Raw genomic sequence first — 24,083 nt, forward strand, 5'->3', positions numbered from 1 at the left:
TGTAGCTGCTGGCAACCATGGTACCAATGAGGGGTTTGAACCCTCTGAGGGTAAAACCATCATTGATAAGGCCTTTGCTATATCGGTCTTTATAGGCCAACAGCCTTAGAGTCTCGATTTCGGACTTCATGAGAGACATCTCATAGTCAGCGTGGCTTTCAAAGAAGATAGACCCCGAAAAGAGAAAATTTAAAATCCTTTGCTGCAACTCTGGTAGAGACATGATCCGACCCACAAAGTCCAATCTTTTGCTCTCTTTATCAGGTGGAACTGAAGAAGCAGGGGTGGTAGCATGATGCTTCTTGGTCGGCAGAATGACAACAGAGTCAGGAAGGGGATCCGATCTGAGGAAAAGAGGATCTTGCTCAGGATGTCTACATTTTTTATGTGGCCTCGAAGGAGCTGTTATGGTTGAGGCTGGGGTCAGAAACAGTTCCATCGCTGGTTCCAAAAGACCAGGAACCAATGGAATCAGAGGTATTGAAGCTGACCGCTGATGTAGAGTCTCAAATATAACAGATGTGGTAGGTGTGGGACCGACATCTAAATATTAGCGTTTGCTGAACTTCTCACCAGAACCTCCTGGAATGTGGTGATGTCATCCACCAGAGAAGCAAGGAGGTGGAGATTCAGACAGCGTACGTGAATATCGTCCAGTTGATGGAGAAGAGGGCGTTGTGTGTGTCTTGATCGATGTGTGGATTTTGTACGTGTCCTGGACCATGATCCATGGAGATTCGGACAACGTCCGTGAATATCGTGCAGTTGATATAGAAGAGGGCGTTGTGTGCCTTGATCGATGTCTGGAATTTGTACGTGTCCTGGACCATGATCCATGGCTGTGATGGCGAAAGAGCCTAGAGGAGGATCATTGCCTTGAACGACGCCTGTGATGGCATGACCGATGGCACGTTCTGGAGTGGGAACAAGGCCTTGGTGGTGCTAGAGCTGGAGGCATTGGACCTGGAGGTGGAGGCATTGGATGTGGAGGAAGAGGAGGAGGAGGTGGAGACTCTGATAGTTCTATCGGGGGAAGAGGGAGAGTAGGCCATTGAGTGCTGCAAATCAGTTGACGAATAAATTTGAATCCTTTTTCAACTCTTTTCTTGTGTTCTTGATATTGAGATGGATTTAGACGTGGACCACCGTTGACGACTCAGGAACAAACTTTTTCCTTGACGGTGATCCCCTCCGACACCTGAGCGTCCAACCGCTCCTCGGAATAGATGGATCACCTCAATGTCGATATACTGCTCGATGCTGATCTTACAGAGCGTGTCAATAGGGCATGAGGTCTACCTTGCCTCGACGTCGATCTGCACGTTTTTCTTGATGGTAAACCAGTCCTGAACAACGAGCAGGTTGGTGCCATACCTGGTCTCAACGTTGAGTCCCTCGACCAGGAAACATGCTGTTTTCTGGCTGCTATTCTCTTTTTGGACCATCCACGTCCCTCAGAAGCAGATGTAAAAGTCCTGATAGAGGACTGACCCCCTCCTCGCTTTGAGGTCCTACCTTGGGACTGGATTTGCTGCCTACGCAGTTCTTCCATGCCATGAAGGCAATTTTCTCTCTCTCCATCAGGGTGCGACATGACAACTTCTTGCAGTGTTGGCACTGCTCTGGAACATGTATAGATGGTAAACAGAGCATGAAGACTTTGTGAGGGTCTGATTTGACCTTCTTTCCCCGACCACCAGGGCAGTTATCAAACCAAGAAGGCACAATTATTGACAAAATGCCTCAAAATTGTCAGAAAAGGCTTAAAACAGTCTGAGGATGATTAAAGATGTCGAGTGAATCAAAGAAAACTAAATTCCACAGGTGAATTTTGAAGGAAAAAAAAGCCAAAAAGGCCGAGCTCAATGCTCCAGGATCCTGTCACCAAGTGCCAGAAAAAAGAATTGAGGCAACTGCCACCTGCTAGGCATGATGGGACACTGGCAGTCTCGGAGTTCTTAAAGATGCATACACTGCTTTAAACTCGCATAATGGCAGCCTCCGGGGCTAAACTGTCCTGCTATCCTTCATTTTCTACCTTTACAAAAAAGGGTATGCGAAAGATTTAAGCTGTTTTATAAAATTTTTACTTCAAAATTATACGTATTTAGGGGTATTTTAACCCTTTAGCCGGTTTTCTTGGCTGCGCATGATGTTCTTTCTAAAGTGTTTCTGCAGGCCTTCCTGAAGAAAGGTGAATATCTTCACTTAAGAAGATATTCTATGAAGAAGTATTCCGGGATTACCGCACGTGGGCAGAACTACTCAAACGCTTATGACTATCAATGGAGAACCCCTACGAAAGAATTCAAAGTTATTCCGAGTTTTTGCACTGACTATCTAATGATGTTTGCTAGGGATGCAACCAGTTGCTTATCAAACATGCTGATGGAGGAAGGGTCGAAGCTCAAGGCACAGTACAACTGCTAGGGGTGTCTGTATCACTAGACAAATACATATTACGAAATCTGATCTGAAGTTTCATATGCAGACACCATAATAAAAATTTCCGCTCTAAGTACAATGATGAAAGGATCATGGAGGTGGTCCAAAAGGATTCATTGCATACATCACAAGCTGTTAGAGCATCGACCGAAATACTTAAATATGCACACCCTGAAAAATGACGAGACGAAATAAAGATTAAAAATAAAGGATTCAATTTTATTTTAGTGGCTAGAAGTTTCAAGAAAGTTCTGAAAAGGAGCCCATGTCAAGTCTCTGAATTAAATATGGTCACACTAAAAAACGTTTGCCTAAAAATAACACCTGCTACACATAATTTTGCTTTTCGAAAGGAGGTATTCACAGGGAAGACAAACATTCCCGTCGCTACCTTTATTTTAACAGCTTCTTGAAACTAACTGTTTTGAGTTATTTGCTGATGTAAATGCCCATCCCATTTTGGTGAACCAATAACTTTTTTAAAGTATACGTCTGACAGAATAGAGAATAAACCTGAAATGACAAAGACAACATTACAAATAAGATACAGTTTATAAAATGTTGAAGGCTACCAAACATTACACATACAATTTTTCTAGATTCTGTAGTTGTCGCAGCCAAATTTGAAAAGTTACTCGTCAGTAGTAACTCCAGCACTTATTCAACAAACTCATGGGGGCTTTGCGCCACCTCGTGGCAAAATAGACATGTGCTTTAGAGGATTAAAAAGTATGAGGCGCACAATTCATCGCATTCGTCTTTGCCAGTTATCAACCAAAAGGGTTATGCATGAATGCAAGTCTAAATAAACAAATGTCTTTTTAGCTCGTTCCCTGACAGCAGAGCTAACTATGCATGAAAGGGCATAAATAAAAGTCATACGCATCTCAAACAGGACGCTTCTCCACAGCCACAGAAGCTGTCCTCGCTCTGTTTCAGTAGATATGAATGTATTCTGAATGGCATGAAGTGTATGTATACTGCTGCAATAGGTAATACAAACATCGGTCGAGAAAGTAATGGAGGCACAGGCATAAACCCTACTTGAGCTGGATGTTGGTTCAATGTAAAATGTCGCACACTGCACATTCTCAGCTCTAGACAGCGGGGACTAGGAGATACAAATGTATTAAATGACTGCAATCAATGATGGCTGGACCTACCTTTCAGAAAAATGCACATGGCTCTGATGCAGAAAGTTGGAAGTTCCCCAACTTGATGGGGAAGTTTTATGACTACTCCGCCTCCAATTGATAAACTGGATTTCGACAGAAACCAGAAGTTCAAATTATGCTTCTAAAACACAGCCAAAACAGTTTGAGGATTACTCCAAGTTCCTCACCAGATAAAAACAAAAGTTCACGAGTGCTCAAAACAGCTGCAAAAACCTTTCTGCATTTGTCAAATTTATTAAATGTACTAGCCAGGTGCAGAGTACACGACAAATCGAAATATTGTGAAAAACATTCTTTTTCTGTCAAGTACTTGTAAGTGTTTTTTTTTACTGAAATGCCGCATATTAGGATGTGGGGGCGGGACGGGTGTACTAGTGTAACTCCAATGCGTTTGTGCTGGTCCCGGCCCAGCTGTTGTTAATGTTGTATGCTGTAAAACTAATGAAGAAATAAAAACATGTAATAGAATAGAATAGAACTCGAATCATTTGTTCTTGTACTCTGAGGTTCTTGAATTTACTCTGTCTTAAAGTTGTTCTATATTAGTACAGGATAAATGCAATTGTCCATTGCAGTTATGTGATATCCAAGCACAGAAAGAGAGGAATCCTGCACTCGGGCCAAAAGAACAAGCTCAGGTTCAAGACACCACAACACACCCTAGTCGGGAATGAGGCAATAGCTCTTAGGTAAAGACCATATACTCTTAGTGGTCCAAGTTGGCGCACATGACCTGAAATTGCTCTTGGCTGCAGGGACGACTTTGGCTTCGTTGGCTCTGAGAACCGAAAGGTCCTCATGGGGGTACAGAAGAGTCTGGGTCCTTGCCCCGAATAAGCAAATTCACCAACTATCGAGGCAAAGATGGACATGTCATGATAGACTCCCACTGTAGTTGAGATGGGCTGCCACCAGCCATATGACTCTGAAGAGGGCCAAAACAGCTCTTTTTATCTCTAAAGGAGCTCCAAGAACTTCCCAAAGACTACATAAACATGGACATGAAGTGATGCATCCCGTTTCTTATCAAATCATATTTCTGAGCACTGGTTTGCAATTGAGACACATTTAAATTCAATTATTTATGTCTAATGAAGAAATATTTATATAATTAAAGGGGAGCATCTGATTTTGCTTCTCAGACCTTTGGTAAAGGTACCTTAAATTAAGGGGTTTAGAATCCAAATGGATTCAGTGTGACTGTAGATTAGAAATAACCGGTAATTCCATTGTGAGAAGTGGGTGAACCTAGACTGTGTACTGGCCAGATTGCATGCAGGGCTACACTTAAGATATGTTTCTCAATTCTCTCTTCGGGTCTCTTTTCCAGTTCAGTTTACAAGGATTTTTGAGGAGACCGGAAGACGACTTAGTTTATAGTGGGGGCAACGAACTCTTCAAACTTTTCATGGACAAAAACCCAGTGTTCCTTCTGAATCACGCCCACATTTTGATCACAGACCATTTGAACCTTTCTAAATCGAAAATGCTGTTTTAGCATTTATAAATTCATGCCAGATCACAATCTTCTTTTGAGTTTCAGTGTGATAGAGTGAAAAAGTTCACGCTTTTCTTCAAGTTTATTTTTTTTAGCCTTAAAGAAATAAAATTCCTTTGAAAGTTTTGCAGTTAGAGGCGTTTGCTACAGAATGAGGAGGCTAGGTTTGAAAACGAAGATTCAGGCCTTGGCTGAGAGGAATGAGGGAGAATCCAAAAATATTTGTGCTATACCATCTAACTAGAAGGGCCAATGATGCAGTCATGTCACTGTATTCATTGTGATAGATTGAATGTCGTATAAGGGCTTTCAATGGCAATTTAAACCATTATGCTTCTTTAATTGCACAATGCCCTGCTGCCAACTCGAAAAACAGGCAAGATATAATGTCGCCAGGCATAATCCATAAACTATGTGAGGGTCAGCAATGAATAGCTAACTAGCCCTCACTCTGAAAGATAACCATGGGCACGCTAAAAACATAAACCCCAGGCTCTATGAACACAGTTAAGAAAGGAAATACACACTAAACTATATTCAGCCTTCACCAGACGATGGAAAAAAACTGGAAGGGCTTGACTTGCATATCTCATAAGGAGGCTAGACTAGGTCGGCACCAGAGGGTTAAAATGGAGCAGTCCGACAGCCTCATACTATTTAAACTGTGTAGGATCCTAGCGTAAAGGTCTCCCAAGTTGAGAAAGGAAAGGTTCTGTACCTAAGAGTAACTGAAATAGGTTGGGAAACATTTTATCAATAATTGCAGAGCATTTATCAGTGCACCAGATACGAACGCACCAAAGAGATATTTTGAAAAGTTTGCTTCACAATTGAAAATCTAATTGAAAGCCTGATTCTGACAGATCTATCCACATTTCTGTAGAAATATTTCTAACATGACACCATTTCTTAGCAATAGATTATAGATGTACAAAACTGCTTTGTGCTCTCGCTCTTTAGTCTTGGTAGCTCCTTGTTCCACAGCTTCTAAAAAAGAAGAACATGCATTGAACTATTAGCAACACTGACATAATTGAGTTGGTACATTCAATTTATTAGCTCGGATTACAAACTGTGTTTTACCAGTGGCTGCAGGTGTGAAACAGCCTTTACTACGCAGCTGTTACAACACATGCCGTTGCAACGAAAAAGGTGTGCAGCAGTGGGTAAAAGATGTTGGATTTAACTACAACACCTTCCCTACTGTTGCACACACTGGAGTTGGAATAGAAAATTAATCTATTCCAACTTCCAGTGCTCCCCCGACAGAAAGTCGGGGTAAAGGTTGGCGTTGCAACAGCATGCCATGTATTGGCATGCGTTGTAACGTCACATATTCCTGCAGGTAGACAAGTTGTGACATGTCTGGAATGTCATTTTCTAGTACCCAATAATAGCTGCCACTAATACATTGATTTAAAACAAATGGTCTAGATGGCTTGAAAAACCACGGTAAAGGGCGATATAAAAGGTAGATGCAGACAAATGAACCATTACGGAATCGATAATTGGTCTGCCAAGTGTAATCACTAACAATTATTTCAAGTCATTATCAACATCTACCACCAAAGTTACTGGAAGATTAAAGTATGTCAAACTATGCTATGTATGGCTATCTCTTTGTACTTACCTATGAGGAGCCACTGATGCTAACTGTGTAATGATATTGCCTGTTGAAGTTTTTCTTCTTTAGCTCTTCTACAGTGACAACTCTAGAAAGAAAGAAAAACAATCACTGCTTCACTCCTGTCAGAACTTTTTGGATTTGTGAAATCGGACTCCCTCATTTTCAAATTAATAGGATGGATAATTCAGATAAACTAAAATTACAATTTACAGGCCCTATAATAGAAAATAACCTTGACTCTAAATGCGACTCCGTTGTCAATTGCAAAACAGTTTATATGAGGATTAACAGATCATTCGTAAATTGACACGGACTTCTAAAAAAAAAAATAAAAAAACTTGCCATTCGTATATCACTTATTTTCTCTATGATGGTGCAATCACACGTTTTTATTGGAATTTAATATTTAACTGCTATATTATTCAAGCAAAGATCAATAGAACCAATTCAACTTGATCTGGTTATTTATTTGAGGCTGTAATTTGGGCACAGTAAATACATTCAAAGTTCACGCAAGTCCAACAGCATGATTATTAGTCTTTCATATTGTTTTGCCTGTAGCTCTTTATTCGATTTTAGGAGTTTGTAAGATACGTTACACAGTGAAAAAAGAATGAACATGTTTGTACAACACAAGTAAGTAATTTCAGTGCTTTAAACACATCATACAAGTAAGTTTTACTATACGTCTCGCAGGACTCCAGGGAATATTACATGCAAACTTAACTCATTCCTATAACGGTAATAACCACAACAAGCAAGCATAGTCAACTGTCCTGTCTTTTAGGAAGTGCAAATGTGGCACCGTTAACTAGTATCACCTAATATTGTGTCTGCCCCTTTTTAGAACTCACGCACCCAAGTCTTTATTGCAGATCAGCGCAAGGGCAAACGTAAGGAATTTCTGTAGCATCAAATGGGAGTACATTTTCATCACTTCCGCAATGCCTGCAAAGTGCGCTGCATGTAAGTTTCTCACCAATTCTAGCTTCCAGCTTTGCAATATAGTCATCTCATTTTTGACAGCAAATGCCTTCTCCACCCGTCCATCGTGTTCTATACACTCAGTTCACCTCCACATATACCCATTTCTCCATGTCTCACAGTTTCTCCGTCAAGGCTAGGGTAAACGGAGACTTTCATGACAATGCGCCACTTCGCCAACACCATGGGCAGGTCCGCAAAATTAAATATATGTTTTGTTTTCTGCATCTAGGGCATCAGATTTAGAAAACATTGATGCAGTTCCCTAGGTATAAGCCTGTACGTCACAACGACCACAGACCCCAGGATGCCCTCCCAAAACAGACACCACAGGACACAACCACACCATGTGCTAAAAGTTCGCCTCAGCTTTCATGCACCCTGGGCAGACATCCTGGTCTACAGGGAACACAGGTACAATGCACTTAGGGGTCAGATATGTGTGGTGCAGATAACTGAGCTGGGTGTATTTCAGCCTAGCATTCCTAGATCGAGTTCAATACATCACTCAGTCGCTGCCTGCTCCCTGTGGGACCCCGGGTAGAGTCGCTGCCTCTTTGTGACCTCCGAGGCAATGTTTACTGCCTTGTCCAGTGTGCAACTATTTGTGACCCCAGTCTGGCATTCCTCCCTGCTGTCTGAGTGCCCCAAGGCTACGGGATCGGCCTCCTTTGTATGCGTGGATCCCTGCAGTGGGTGCTGCCTGCTCCAGAACAACAATGCAACAGGTTGCAGCGTGTGAGGTCCCAGCCTGGATCAGCTGACTTCTCTCTGTGTGACCTCAGGCTCGAGTTACTGCCCGTTTTCTCTCTGTGCCCCAGGATGAAGTTTATGCCTGCTCTCTTTGTGGTTACCGAGGAAAGTTCCTGCCTGTGCTATTTGAGATCCGATCTTGCCTTCTCGCTGGGAGCTTCCAGCCGGCGGTGCGGTCTGCTCTCGCTTCTGCCCGCTCGGCGTGTGTGTGAAGCAGTGTGGTCGCGGATTGCAATGATGCTATCTGCATTACACATCAGTTTTTGCCATGAGAGCCTTAGAATATGTGAATGCATAAAAGCAACGTCAGATCTACAAATCAGAGGTGTTAATCCCTTTACAGTAGCTCATGGGGTTAATGCACGTCCTGGAGAGATCTGGACCTTTATAACAGGTTCTTAATTCAGTATGATGTCTCATGGGATCAATGTGCCTGTTGTTTACATCTGAGTCTTTTTCTGTGAACTGCAGGCTAATATGACAGTAGATTGGTGCAACCCTTCAGAAAAGCCTAATCTGCAAACCGCAGGTCCGAACCCAGACCCGCCTGCTCTAAGTGAGAGCATACCTCTCTTAGGGCTTTGTCGTGCTCCTCGTTTGACTTTCCAAACACCAGGATGTCATCGCTGTAATTCAGGCTGTTTTTTACCGGCCTTATTACTTGTCGTATTGTCTCTTGAAATATTTCCGCAGCCGACGATATACCAAAGCTCAAACGTTTGTATCTGAACAGGCCTAGGTGTGTGGAAAACGTTGTGATGTATCAAGACTGAGGATCTAGTTCTAGCTGGTGGTATCCCTTGCACAGGTCTAGTTTAGAGAACCGCCTCATGCCTGTTAGACAGCTGATCATATCATCAAGGTGCGGTCCGGGATGTCTCTCGCGTTCAATTGCTTTGTTTGGTATCCTCATGTCGACACATATTCTTATTTTTGACGTATCTTTCTTTGGAACGGCCACGATCGGTGACACCCATGGCGTTGGTCCTTCTGCTGGTTCTATGATGTCTTGCTTTAGTAATGCATCCAATTCCTCTTCTACCTGCGGCTGCAGGTGTATTGGTACCCTCCGATGATGTTGCGCTATCGGCCTTACTGTTTCATCAATGTGTAGTGTTATTTGCCGCCCCTTTAGCTTCCCTAAGCCTTGCAGTAGTTTGCGATATTCATTCAGGATGCTTCCTTTATCTGATACATTGTAAGTCATTTAAAAAAGACCCATCATCTGAGCCGTGATGTTGCTCAATAGGCATGGCGCTGGGATGTCACCCTTTAACACATGAATTTCTTCCTTCGTCTTTTGGTCTTTGTATGTCAGTTCTTCTGTAAATTTCCCCATGTTTGTTACTGGTGTCCGGGACCCCCAGGTGAATACTTCAACTCGGGACGGCCTCAAGCTTGGCTTTATTTTCATTTTTTCGTTTTCCGACACACACATGATGTTACATGTTGCGCCACTTTCTAGGACAAACTTTGCTTTGTGTGACCCTACACCTATTGTCACCGATTCTGTCCTTTTTATCTTGCTTTTGTCTACCAGACATATGCTTTCTCCGCTTTCACCCTCCTCAGCTGGTTCGGTAGTGACATCCGACATGAGATATAGTCGTCCCGTCGGTACCTCTTTTTCTTCGGATTCTATTGAGGATCTCCTTATTCCTGTTTCAACGTGTCGGACATGCCTGTTTGCTGATGCTCGTGGTCTTCCTGTTCTTCCTCTATCGTTCCTGAATTGCATTCCTTGACACACACTGGCATAGTGATTTCTCCCTTTGCATTTCCGACATGTCTGACCAAACGCCGGACACGGACCTCGATGTGGAAATTCAAGTCCGCACCTGTAGCACGTTCCTTCTGGTCGTTTCTTCACTGTCTGGTCATTTCTGTCTTTTTTCCATCCACTTGTGCGGTTATTGTTTGTCATTCGGTGCACTTGGTCCACTGATCGTTCCTTTCCTCGTTCCATTTCCTTTGCTTGTGCTGTCGCTCTTGCTTCTGCTCTTGCTAGTGGTAGGATGTTTTCTAAAGACGTTGGTTCCTTTAGAATTCTTGCGCGAAAGTCCATGTCACGGCAGCCCTCAATGATGCGCAGTCTGATGGCTTGTTCGTTATCGAATTTGTCGAACTCACAGTGTGTTACGAGCTTTCGCAGTCTTGTTGCGAAATCATCCAGCGTTTCATCTTGTTGTTGGAAAGCAATCGTGAAGGTGTATCGCACAAAATCGACATTTCTTTGCGGGTCAAATTTATTTGTCAGGCACGCCTTTAGTTTGTTGTAGGTGGTAGTCTCCTCTTTTGGCAGTGTCACTAGTAGGTCTTCAACCTCATCCCCTACTAGGTTTAGGAATAGGCCTAGTTGCTTCGCTGCTGTCACATCGGTCGCTTCCGTCTACCTTTCAAAACGCTTGATCCATTTCTCCCACAGTATTCCTGCTTCTGGCTCTGATGGGTTAAATGGTAATGGTCTACGATATTGCGCACTTTGTCTTTCTGCCATCCTTTTCTTTTATTGCCGCCTCTTTATTTGCCTTTGCCAAAGCTTGTTTTCTACTTCTGGTGTTGCTTTGTTTGTCCTTGCCAGTGCTTGTTTCCTCCTTTCGGTGTTCTATTTGGCACTTTTTTTTCTTTCTTTCTTTGCCTGACCTCAAAATGGCCGTCGCGCTGTTCTGTCTTCTTATTGGTCTGTTTGCCTGACCTCAAAATGGCCGCCGGTGGTCTCGCAATACTTTTTCTCCAATCGGGGCGCTGCCTGACTTCAAAATGGCCGTCCGCTGTTTCTAACACTGATTGTCCCTCTTTCTGCCTGACTCCAAGATTGCCGCCCTTCTCGCGATATTTCGCGCTTCAAACGGCTCACAGCGTGCGTTCACTCGGCTTTCCCAGTCTCCTTACCGGGTGATGCAGGACATCTTCTTTCACTCAATGACGGTCGGGGTGGGCTCCCGCGCCTTGTCTCCTTGTGTGGCCGCACACACAAGCCAGGGTGGGCTCCTGGTCTCGATGACGGTGTCCTTCGACACGACGGACCGCCGCTCTTCTTTCCTCTGCTGGGCACACGATCACGCACCTTCGTCGCCAGTTGTCGTGTTCCCGATCCCACAGAACACACGAGAAGCACCAGATCGTTTCAGGTATTCTTCATTTCTCGTTTGCTTGTCTCGTGCGTGGTCCCTGACCTCTCGCTCTGAGGTCCTGCCCTGGAATGTGTTTGTTCCCCCCTGTCCCCTCCCCTCACCGGAAATGGTGTCCAGTGTCCTCTGGCCTCTGCCCTTTGCCCCAGGGTCCTAGTGCCCCTGGTCTGGGCATGACAGTTCTGTTATCGTATCCATGGCAATTTAAATTCATCTACAGTTACCTGGCTCAAATACTGTTACTATAGCATAGCAGGTCAATGCGCACAGCAGAGATCTGTGTGTAACACTCAAGTCACAGATTCCGATCCCAAATGGGGTAGGTCGACCCGCTACTAAGATATATGTCTAATTTTAGGGTACCTTTGAGTGTTAACACACATGTGAAACGTACCAGTGCCGAAAAGGTATACATTTCTACGGCGCTCACTGGCTTTTCATCTTTCCCTTGTCGATAAACCAAGGATCGCGGATTAGGTAATAAGGACAGATACCCTGGGTTTTGGAGCTATATAACAGTATCACCCATATCATGACTAGGTGGCCAGGTCAAATACTCATGATCAAACAGCAGAAGATCTATTCCAGGAAATTGCTTTTACACATTTTTTGTAATGTTCAAGTGGGTTATTGATAACTGATTTATACCTCAGTGCGGTGGTGTTTCCAACAAGCTGATCTGCCATATTTTATGAATCTTTGGAATACAGTGTTATATATGAATTTCTTACGAAATTAATAAATATAACGAGCTTTCATTGGGTCAGGTGACCTCTAGAGAAAGGATTTGGTTGGAATTGATTACTTCACTCCAGTCCTTTTTGGTTCATGTCCCTAAGCTCAGTATGATCTTGGCCAGCAGTAACATGTTACACTATGTCGGTTAATTAGCTTTCACATCTGCTTCTGCCCTCGACACATACACTGCGTGGTTCCTCACAGCAATCTGCAGTTCTCAGTTGAGAGTCCTAGACAGGTAGGGGTCTTCCATATACATCCACGTCCATCTGATGTACGGCCTGAAGCACCTCACTGGCCTCAAGAGAGGCGGTGCTGCCCGCAGTGTTGCCTGCACCCAGAGATGCTGTCGGTTCGGGAGGTCACAGGTTCGAGGCGCTGCCTGCTCCAACTATGCACAGCTGCAGGAGCTCCGTGTACTCCGGTCTCAGGCTTGAGTTGCTGTCTCCTCTTGGGGTGCTGCCTACTGTGTGCATATCTAGGTTGTAAGTAATTTCTGCTCGCAGCCAGTCCAGGTTACAGACAGGATCTTGTTGCAGGTAGGTGGAGGGCCTGTTCTCATAGATGGCAGGGCCGTACTGGCTACGGGGCGTTAGCTGGGGGCTGATGTCACTGCGGTGGGGACTAATTTCCTTGATGGAGACCTGCGTGTGCTTCGAAATAAACAAAGCAAAACTAATTTCGTTCAGCACACGCAGGTCCCAATCAACAAACTCAGCCCCCATCTCGGCAGCATGCCTGATAGATGCTGCCTGCTTGGTCTATTTACGAGTTGGAGCGCAGTTCAAGGTGCAGTCAGGGAACGTATCCCACCTAGATGTGCTGCCTGCACCTAGTGCGTACTGCTGAGTTTAAGATGCTGTCTGTCACGTGCGGTGCTTGTTCATGCAGGCTGAGGGAGCTGGCAACTCAGAGTGCCCATACTAATTATAGCTACTGCCTACTCTGCGGTTGTCATCCAGGGCATAACTCAGTCGCTGCCTGCTCCCTGTGGGACCCCGGGTAGAGTAGCCCTCCGAGTTGGTGTTTGCTACCTTGGCCAGTATGCAACTATTTATGACCCCAGTCTGGTATTCCGGCCTGCTGTCTGAGTGCCCCAGGCTGTGGGTGCTGCCTGCCCCAGATCAACAATACAACAGGTTGCAGCATGTGTGGTCCCAGCCTGGAGCAGCTGCCTTCTCTCTCCGTGACCACAGGCTGGAATTACTGCCTGTTTTCTCTCTGTGCCCCAGGAAGAAGTTGCTGCCTGCTCTCTTTGTGGTCACCGAGGACAGTTCCTGTACATGTACTGCAGAGATCTGGACCTTTTTAACAGGTTCTAAATTCAGTATGAGATCTCATGGGATCAATGCGCCTGTTACTTACATGTGAGGCTATTCTGAAAATTACAGGCTAATATGCCCTCCACCCCAGGACATTTTTGGGCCTAGGGACCCCATTCCCCAGGGATAGGCCATTTCTTTTCTTGAAAAATTATTTTAAAGGAGGGGGGCCATACTGCCCCCCTCCCCATCGGCTCCGAGGACCCCCATCCTCAAAAGGCCCAGCCATTAGTTTAAAAAACATATTTAAAAAAAAGGGAGGGGGTCCCTGCTGCCTCCCCGCCTCCTGCGGGACCTGGCATTGCTTTAGGGAGAGGGAGCTGCTACCATGCAGCTCCCTCTGACCAAAAGCAATTCTGCTTCGCTTCATGGAAGCAAGAGCATTTTCCATGCTCTCGCTTCCATTAAGCGAAGCAGTGTTTGCTATGGAATGGCGGGAGAGGTGCTCCTGCCAAGCCTCAGCAAACTGCAATTTTCCCGGGGGTGGGCACCCCGGGACATTGCTGGAGCCTGCCCTTGCGGGTGGTGGTCCCAAGGGCCATGGAGGGCTCCTGGAGGGGGGCCCTCCTCTAATCTTCTGTGTAGCCCCGAGGAGGTTGTGGTCCCTGGGCTGTGTGGGGTGCTCGAGCCCCCACCACACTTAATTTTCAGGTCTCGCCTACGCAGCGCGTATGCGCTGCTTAGGAAAGAGACCTTTAGTCATCGGCACAGCTTTCCCTACAAAAACGTGCACGCGTTGCATTGCTTCCAATGGCAACGTGTGCACGCCTGGCGATTCACTTGCGGGAGCGAGCAGCTGGCGCCATATGGTAGCAATTATCGCGCCCTGCCGCTCGCTCCCGCAAGGGAATCGTGCAGGCCCCCTCCTCTCTCACGCTTGTTTGTTTCATGGCGTGGCCCCGTCAATTAAAAGGGTGTTTTTTTCCTTGCACATTTATGAAGAGTAAGGAGGTTTGTCAACTGAATTATCACCTCTGAAACTTGCAGATCACGAGTCCGAATCCTGGCACAGCAGCCACAGCATTCCATCTTACGCATATGGAGAAATGAGTGCCATTAAATGGGGTACCGCCAGATGCAACAGAACTGCGGTTTGTATTGTTAATACAATTTAGTGCATATTCGCACACAAGCTCAAGCTTGATATGAAGCGCAATGGAAAAAAAAGCAATTATTTGGACGCCCAGAACGTATTTCTTCATGTGTGGTAGCCTATGCCACACTTTCGTTAGTGCCGGAAATAACGTATTTTGATATTAAATGCACTTTCTTATCTCCTCAATCCTTTGTAACATGAATCTGCATCGAAGATGTGGGTATATAAAGTTAAGGGCTGTGGCATAATAGCCAGAGCTGCCGACTTTGGCGCTGGGGAACCAAGTTAGAGTCTCGGCTTCGGCTCAAATCCTGTGATTCTGGGCAAATCACTTAATTTCCCTGTGCATACCAAAAAATGAATGTGTCCTTGTGTAATGTATCGCTCCAATACCTTAGGGTAGAGTTTGCGCTATACAAAACTGCACACAAAAAAGTGACACTATCCGGCATGTTGGAATTTGGACTGAGACAAGCAAGTCAGTTCCAGTGACCAAGATAGGATGAGCAGCAGCGTAAAACACATTCGGGACTAAGACAATTAACTCTTCTGGAAACATTGATTTTAAACACACTTTCTTTGCTCTGGAGCCTAGTTAATTTGACTTTCATGCAAAACTTTTTTTGTATTTGAATTCATTATCTTTTCTGAATGCTTCAATTAGTTCTCACTTACAAATCCCTCCCCACTACACTTTGTATTAGTAGTCTTGTTTTAATGTGTAAATTAATTGTTACATGAGGACTGCAAAGCAGTACAAAAAATGGTTTTCGCCTAAAAATCTTGCGGTACGGAGGTAATAAACTCGAATTACCCCCCCAAATATATTTTCACTGGCGTACGACATCCACGCTAAAGGGTTTTCTCTGGTGGGCTACTTAAAATATATGGTGGGAAACGGCTTTATCATTTTGTCCTGTCTTTGGTTTTCACCTCAAAAACACTGTTCAGTACGTGTTTGAACAGAGGTTCCTTAAGGACTCCTAGTGATGACAGTCGGTACTGGAAAAGCACGGCACAATCTTTACAGTCGCGCTTGCCCTTCATATTCTTTACATCACTAGTCAATCGAAATCTATGGTGCTGTAAATCCAAGGGTGACCCACCGGTCCTAGGTGTACGGAGCTTACCATAATTAATAGTAACACTGCATCGGCTGCAAAGGGTGGAGGGCGCCTGTAGCGGTTGGTGGAGGGAGAATGTGACGGGACTGGCAAGCGGTGATGTGTGAAATGGTGGATCTGGCAGGTGTTGGCTGCAGTGTGTGGTGGTCATGCATAGTGGCGTAGGTGAACATTTATTGTAGTGGAGAGTAGTGATGGTGGTGACCTGAACACTAGACACCCCCAATGCACGCCACGGTCCAAGCCCTAAAAAGATCGGACTGTAACAATTCCCACAACTTTGGCGGGTTAGGCTCACATTGTTAAAGGAATCGTTTCGTCAATTACCAATCAGCAGCCTCTTTATGCACGGGTCTGCAAAGCAATATATTTGGTCTATTGATAACCAACCCCGTAAGTTATAAAATAAACAGATGCATACGTGTAATTATGGATAGAGTGGAAGAACGCCCGGGGGGTGGGGGTGTGTGTGAGCGTGAGAGAGTGAGAGTGAGAGTGTGAGAGTGAGAGAGTGTGAGAGAGAGGTGGGAGAGAGAGAGAGGTGGGAGAGAGAGAGAGGTGGGAGAGAGAGAGAGGTGGGAGAGAGAGAGAGGTGGGAGAGAGAGAGAGGTGGGAGAGAGAGAGAGAGAGAGAGAGAGAGAGAGAGAGAGAGAGAGAGAGAGTGAGAGAGTGAGAGAGTGAGAGAGTGAGAGAGTGAGAGAGTGAGAGAGTGAGAGAGTGAGAGAGTGAGAGAGTGAGAGAGTGAGAGAGTGAGAGAGTGAGAGAGTGAGAGAGAGAGAGAGAGAGAGAGAGAGTGACAGAGCGTCAGCTGTGTATGTAGTACAAAGGCCATGTGTGCCTTCAATAAGGTTTTAATTTGTCACTGTTCTTAGTTTGGAAAGTACAAGGATGTGTCTGGACTCTTAAAATATAGAGTACAGCGAAAAAAGAGCCACTCCAGACATGCCGTCCAAAACCCCACGTGACCAAACAAATTACGCATAGTTAACAAATACAGCATAAGAAATCATGCATTGTTTAAGTGTAACAGTAGTGTATTTCGTGTGGGAATATTACAAACATATGTGCAGTCATGTTCTCAAAGACCAGAGGTAACAAGCATTTGCAATGCAATAGGTCTCGCATTTAGGCGAGTTTGAGCTATTGAAATTGAAAATGACAATGCCTTTTATTTTTGTTTTCGTTATTAAAACATAAATGAAAGGCATTGTCATTTACAATGCCAATAAATAGCTTAAATTCGCGGAAATGCGAGACCTATTGCATTGCACATTCTTATTATCTGTTGTCTGCCGTTTTGCATTAGAGCTTGGGTTATGATCTTTAAATAGCAATTAATGTATGGCTATTATTGTCCACTGTTCTCTTGCTTGTTATATTATTTCAATTATGAGCTTGGATGCTATTTCTCCTAAAACATCAATTATTGTCCTCAAAGCGTTATGCCTTTGGACAATAATAGCCAGACAGTATGAAGAGATACACTGCCACCCAGTGACCTATAGAAGAAACTACATATATCATGTATTCACCTTTCTCTTGCTTGTTTTCCAAGTAATTCTCAATATTTCAAGTTAGATTGTAAATGCACATTACGGATTGTTCGTGTATACATGTAGATGTGGGTCTATGATGCTTGATGTTAGGCATCCGTGTTGCTGTCATCACCCACTGACGTGGCTGATCTCAGAAGTGTGGGCTAAATAAAAGGTTTGTTTGAGCTCTGCAGTAGATAGTGCAAACATGTGAATTCTAAATCATCAGGCAGGTAAGGCAAACAACCACGACACACAAAATACATTTATTCTGAAATCAGCAAGTATAGAATTGCAAAGAGTTTGTGACAGATCGGAATGTTGAGCCGTTCAGGGGCACTGCGCCAGCACATTGATTTCCAGAGGCTAACGAGGTTCTTAAAGGCCGCTGCCAGCCAATCAGAAACTATCTGCAAGAATCCGTGACGTGTTGTTATATAAAAGTCTTAACCGAGGATTGAAAGAGTAAACTATGACCATCGCACCTATTGTTGCAAGCATTTAAAGTAATGGAAAGGTTGTTTTTAATCATGGCCACAAGTAGATTGTGGAATTAAAAACAAAACGACTACTATGTAGAAACACCGGCCCCAGCTCTAATACTTTAGGAAGGGGGAGGCTTTTGGAATTAATGTGATTTAGCAAAACTATGAAAAAATTTGCCCTCTGGCACAAGTTTCTGTTTTTACCATTTCAAGTTACTCGGTTTCTCAATCGCCCAAGTGTGCGTGCCCCACACAGAGCTACTTTTTGTTCATCCCGGCATGGAATTCATCCCATGAAAGCTTATGTTTAAGAAGTGATGCTTTCATTTAACTTTTTTAAATGCGTGCTGTCAGCTGACACTGCTCATACCCGCCTCTTGCAAAGTTGCTGGACGTTGATATAGTTGATGTGAATGTCCTCACTGTCTCTGGTTAAGCGAAAAGTGTGCTCTTAGTAACAAGCTGTCGCCATTGCACGAATAAAACCAAGCAGGAAGTGGGATAAGGGAGGGGGTGGCAAATGGTGTGCACTTTCGCGGCCGCTTTGATGTTCTCAGTGGCCGCGCAGCTCACTGAGAACATCAAAGCGGCCGCGAAATGATCACGCAGGCTGCCAAATGGTGCGCGCGCCCGGCGCACTTGCACTGTAGTTGGCGGCCTGAAAGCACTGGTTTGCACTTCCAAATCCCCCTTTTACAAAAGCTCTCGCGAGAGCGGCGCTAAAGCGCTGGCTCAGGCGAGACCTAAAAAGGTGCTATGACGTGGCTAGCATTGCAATGGGGCAGGACACATATTTCCAGAAGTTGGGTCAGAGCCATCTTTATCGCCAATATGAGAAAAACAAGTGACAAACTGCGCAATTTAAACATATCTGACAAACTGGATATGTTTTTGCAGATTTTACACTTTTCCTAGGCTACTCGCAGTGATCTTTGAAAAACAAATTGAATGCACTGTCAACTAAAAAAACGCTTCTCTAAATTTGAATCCAATGCACTTAACTTGTTGTGGAAGTTTTTCAAGACAACACCCGTTTTGCCAATTCCCTGATTCCTTCTGTGCGGGACAATTTGCTTGTGAAATATTTTTAATTGCAAGCCAAGAAAAATGCTCTTGCCTCATTATTGACTGAAGGGACAATTTAGCTTAACCAACTAAATGTCGTAAAATATTCATGGGTGAGGCTGCCCTTATGTATAGGTCTCAAAATGTTAGGCTTAGTGTCAGTGCCTAATTTAAGGCCGGTGGTTGCAAGTGGAGCCCGCTTGCACTCGTTTGTAAGGTTCTGGAATCATTTTTCATCATCAGGCTTCATTCCAGAACATGAGAGAGAGGAAAACACAAAAGGCGGAAAGGAGAAAGATGGAAAAATGATGGCATGCGGGTTTCTTGAATTTCTCTCATCTTGAATTTCTCTCAGTGTCAACTGACTAAACCGGTGCTTCCCAGTCGCCAGCACTTGAGATGTGTCAGTACGAGTGCCAGTGGGTCCAGAGCTGGAGATCTATCTTAACCAGTACCTGTCATGTAATTGATATCCAGTGCCACCCATCACAGTGGCTGAATCCTCATTCCAGGCCCAAGCATTCTTTCCCAGGATGGGAGTGCTGACGTCACCGGTGCTGGGCCAGCGACAAAGCGTGTGTAACTGGTACCACCTGATTGCTCCGGCGTGATTCCGGAGAGGCCACGTCCCCTTGCCCTTGTTTTGGTTTCCGGTGAGGTGTTCGCCATTCCTCTCATTGGTCTGTGGCTGGGCGAGGCACACAGGACTGTAGGAGGTAACCAGGGATAGGCACTACTGCCACGGCAGACTGGGTCTATAGCAACTAAGCCCTGGTATCTGAGGGACCCTGCTGCGCCTGGAAGACCTCAAAGAAGCTAATCCCGGCCTCCTGGTAGGTAATGTGCAGTGTTTTAACCCGTTGAAGCTGTGTGCGTTTGATAATTGATTGATAACTTTGTAGAACTTCGGTTTAGTACTCACTCCCCTGTCCTCCCCAAGACTTGGGTTCGGTAGAAACACACATTGCATTATTAAATGTGTCCCAGCCAGTCCGCTTGGCTTCGGCCACCGACCCTTGCGAGTCTCTGTTGACTCCTCACCGGCCCCGTCCCTCTCCGCCTTGATGCTGTGACAGAGACCAAACACCTGCGGCTTTGACGCCTTCGTCACTGAGAGATAGCGCTGCCCCCCGAGGAGCCCACAGTGCCCACGGCACACAGCTTCAGAGGCGAAGAGGACAGCACTGCGCAGGGTCGCAAGTTACCACAGCACCCTACCTGTGTAATGTGTTAAACCAAGAAGACATGACGCATTAGTGCAGTGGTGCAGCAAGAGCGCTGTGTGGGCCCTGAAGGCATCAAGGCCCCGGGCGCCCCTTGTTCGGTTGTAAAAGCCATAATTTGAGTGCTGCGGTCCCTCGCGACCCTCTCGGCGCGGTGCTACTGCACCTGCTGCATTTTCACTACCGATAACTACTCCAACAACGCGCAAATGCTGTTCATGTGAAGCGCGTTCACAGACAGCAATCACCACAACCACAACACTGCGTGCGCGTGCCCCAGTCTGTCTCTCTTGAGAGGAATCACCACAACCACAACACTGCGCGTGCCCCAGTCTGTCTCCCTTGAGAGGCATCGCGCAAATGCTGTTCATGTGAAGTGCGTTCACAGACAGCAATCACCACAACACTGCGTGCGCGTGCCCCAGTCTGTCTCCCTTGAGAGGCATCTCGGCGACAATAGGTCTCGAGAGCGAGACCTAAAAAGTAAACAGTGATTGGTGTGTGGATGTTTTTGTACTCCATGGTATGGAAACTGTGGCTTTTGGGGACCACATGGTATTTTACACCTGTGGGATCGGTATCAGCTGGACCAATCGCTACCTTTTTTGCCAAATTTGGTGTAATTCCGTTCAGCAGTTCGGGCTGTAGTCGTGTCAAAAGATTCCTATGGAAAGTAACATGAAGAAAATGCGTTTTGGGACCTCCCTTTTTCTCGGCCTTCGCTTGACGAATCACCCCGAACAAAACTTTCAATACAGGAGCTGACCTGACTGTCCCATTAGTTTTGAAAAGTTTGTGAAGATTCATCAAACGGCACCAAAGAAACTGGCAAAAGTAAAAATGTTATTTGAATAGAAACAGGGTCCTAACTACAACTACCTACGGGCAACTGCCAGTAGGTAAAATATACATATATACATATATGACCATCCCTCTCAGGTGATCCAGTCGCACTCTCCAAGTAACTCCAATAAAGGCGCTGCTCTAAGCTCAAATGCTCATTCAATATTAATTTTCATACAGCAGCAACACCCAACACGGAACTCGAACGCGTTTTGGCTTAAGCCTACAAACAATTCATCAAATGGCACCAAAGTTATTAGCAAAACAAAATGGAAAGTATGGCCTAACTATAAATATACAGTGGTGACTGCCACTGTGTATATATATATTATATATACATAATATATATATATATATATATATATATATATATATATATATATATATATATATATATATATATATATATATATATATTATCTACTGGCGGTCGCCAGTAGATAGTTATAGTTAGGACCGTATTTCCATAGGAAATCCGCAACATTCTATTTGGAATGACTTTGGCGCCGGTTGACAAATCCTCGCGAAATTTTCAAAATAGGTGGGGCGCTCCGCTCCGCTCCTACCCTGAAAGTCTCGGGGGGATTCGTCAAGCGGGGGCTGAGAAAGAAGGGGGGTCCCAAAACGCGTTTTCCCCATGCAATTTTCCATAGGGACCTTTAGTCCAAGGTACAGCCCGAATGGCTGAACAGAATTACTTGAAATTTGGCAGAGAGGTAGTCCTCAGGTCAGGGAAGTGCCTTTTGCAGGTCTGGTGTCAATCTGTTTAGTAGTTCCTGAGAAAATCAAAAGTAAAATCATATATATATGTGGGCGGAGCCTAACCACACATCTCATCCTGAGATCTGATTGGCTGTCAGCACTTCATCCAAGAAGTGTTGGCAGCCATCTTGGGACCAATATACATGATAGCACCTCATTAAAAAGCATTGCAGTTAATAGAAGGTTTTAAGACTTTAGTTACATTATAAATCATTTGTTGATGGTACCATACTCATTTTAGGAATTGTGGTATGTTCTAAGGTCATTTCACCATGTGAAAAAGCCTTCTGCTGGGATATCATGATTGAGAGAAAAATATTTTCTCATGCTTTTCCCACAGAGGTTTGGAAGGTGATCTATAAGCTAAACTGAGAGCTTATTTTCTGTAAATTCACATTATCTTTCTCAGTCATGTGAGAATGAAGTCTGACATTCTCAGTAAAACATGTACATCCAACAAGGGCAGAGACTGTCAGTTGATTCCTTTGTGTTCTACTGCAGCTTCCCAGAGTGTTCCAAAGAACAACTAGAGCGCTAACAGTCCTACTTATGATAAACGTATGGCACACCTGAAGCCATCTTGCTTGGATTAAAGTGGTAACTCTTAAAACATTTAATTTAAAAAGGAACAAAATGAGGGGGTTCATTTTTCCATAAAAAGTATGATTAGTGCTGCAGAAAGAAAAATTAGGGCACATTTTGAGTGACTTCTCAAATCCTCTTCTATTTCATTAAAAAATTCTGACATGCAGACTGAAACATGCACTTTCAATACCAGCAGCAGTTTTCCCTGGTGAGCAGTAGCTTTACTACAGTGATCTAATGAGCAAAAAGAGTGCCAACATTCAGAATTTATGGCAAATGTGTGACACATCTGAATGCCTTCTTGATGGAATCAACGTAAAAAACTGAAAGTATTTCCTACTGAGGAGACTGCAGTAAATGAGGAAATTAGGAAACTTCATAACAAATAAGTCTCCCAAGATGGCCACCAGAGACAAAAGAGCCCAAATGTAGCCCAAATATCACCCAGATGTAGCCCAAGTATAGACCAATGACAGAATGTCCCAGAATGTTCTTAAAAACAACTAGAGCGCTTACTGTCTTCATTATGACAAAAGTATGGCACACCTGAAGCCATCTTGATTGGAATAAACTGGTAACACTTAAAACATTTAATTTAAAAAGGAACACAATGAGGGGGTTCATTTTGCCATAGAAATTATGATTAATGCTGAAGAAAGAAAATGAGGGCACATTTTGAGTGACTTCTCAAATCCTCTTCTATTTCATGAAAAAATTCTGACATGCAGACTGAAACAAGCACTTTTAATACCAGGAGCAGACTTCCATGGTGAACAGTAGTTTTACTACAGTGATCTAATGAGCAACTAGAGTGATAACATTCAGAATTTATGGCAAATGTGTGACATATCTGAATACCTTCATGATGGAATCAAAGTAAAAAACTGAAAGCATTTCCTACTGAGGAGACTGCAGTACATGAGGAAATTAGGAAACTTCATAACAAATAAATCTCCCAGGATGGCCACCGGAGACAAAAGAGCCCAAATGTAGCCCAAAATCACCCAGATGTAGCCCAAATATAGCCCAATGACAGAAGTGTGCAAAACACTTATTATTTTGTGTTTTTGCAGTGTTATATAGTGCAGACTTGTCAGGTATTGGAGTGCTTTACATGAGCATTGGTTACATCACACAAGAACAAATTCATTTTGGTTGTAGACATGGGGAGACTAAGTGATTTGACCAGAATCACAGAATGTCGAGCTGAAGCAGAAACTCCAACCTGGTTATAACTGGTATTGGTATGTCCATTGTTTTGAAAATTTTAGTCTCTATTTTTGAATGTGTGTATCAAAGGTCATATTAGGGTGAGAGGAGGTCTGTCACTCTATCACAAGGATGATGTCATCAGTGATGTCATCAGTGATGTCATTTGAGATTTCATCAGTGATGTCATGAGTGATGTCACTGACCAGGTCATGAGTGATGTAATATGTGACGTCATCAGCAGTGCATTGCGGGTGCGCAAGTTATAGTTAGCTGAACTAACTATAACGGGGGAATTTCAATGGTTTTGCACAAGTGAAAAGTCCAGCTAACTAGAACACCCCTGAAACCTATGTTTTTTTCAATGAATTTCTGAGGTTTTTTAAATGCTAATTCCGAACTATAACGTGCCTGAAACCTATGTTTTTTTCTGTGAATATATATATATATATATACACACACATACACACACACACACACATA

At 44.2% G+C, this 24,083-nt stretch overlaps 1 protein-coding gene across 1 annotated transcript in view; it reads right to left on the minus strand.

Moving 5' to 3' along the window:
- Nucleotides 1-2,637: 2,637 nt before the first annotated feature.
- Nucleotides 2,638-24,083, minus strand: part of VPS37A (VPS37A subunit of ESCRT-I) — a 431,421-nt gene continuing 409,975 nt past the window's right edge. Inside the window, exons 11-12 of the mRNA XM_085642012.1 lie at nt 6,749-6,830; nt 2,638-6,105 (exon numbers count right to left, since the gene is read on the minus strand). Coding sequence (XP_085498138.1) covers nt 6,768-6,830 — 63 coding nt within the window. The 3' untranslated portion in view covers nt 2,638-6,105; nt 6,749-6,767. The remainder of the gene's footprint in view (nt 6,106-6,748; nt 6,831-24,083) is intronic.

The sequence above is a fragment of the Triturus cristatus genome, chromosome 2_2, assembly GCF_964204655.1.
Source record: "Triturus cristatus chromosome 2_2, aTriCri1.1, whole genome shotgun sequence".
Lineage (NCBI taxonomy): Eukaryota > Metazoa > Chordata > Amphibia > Caudata > Salamandridae > Triturus > Triturus cristatus.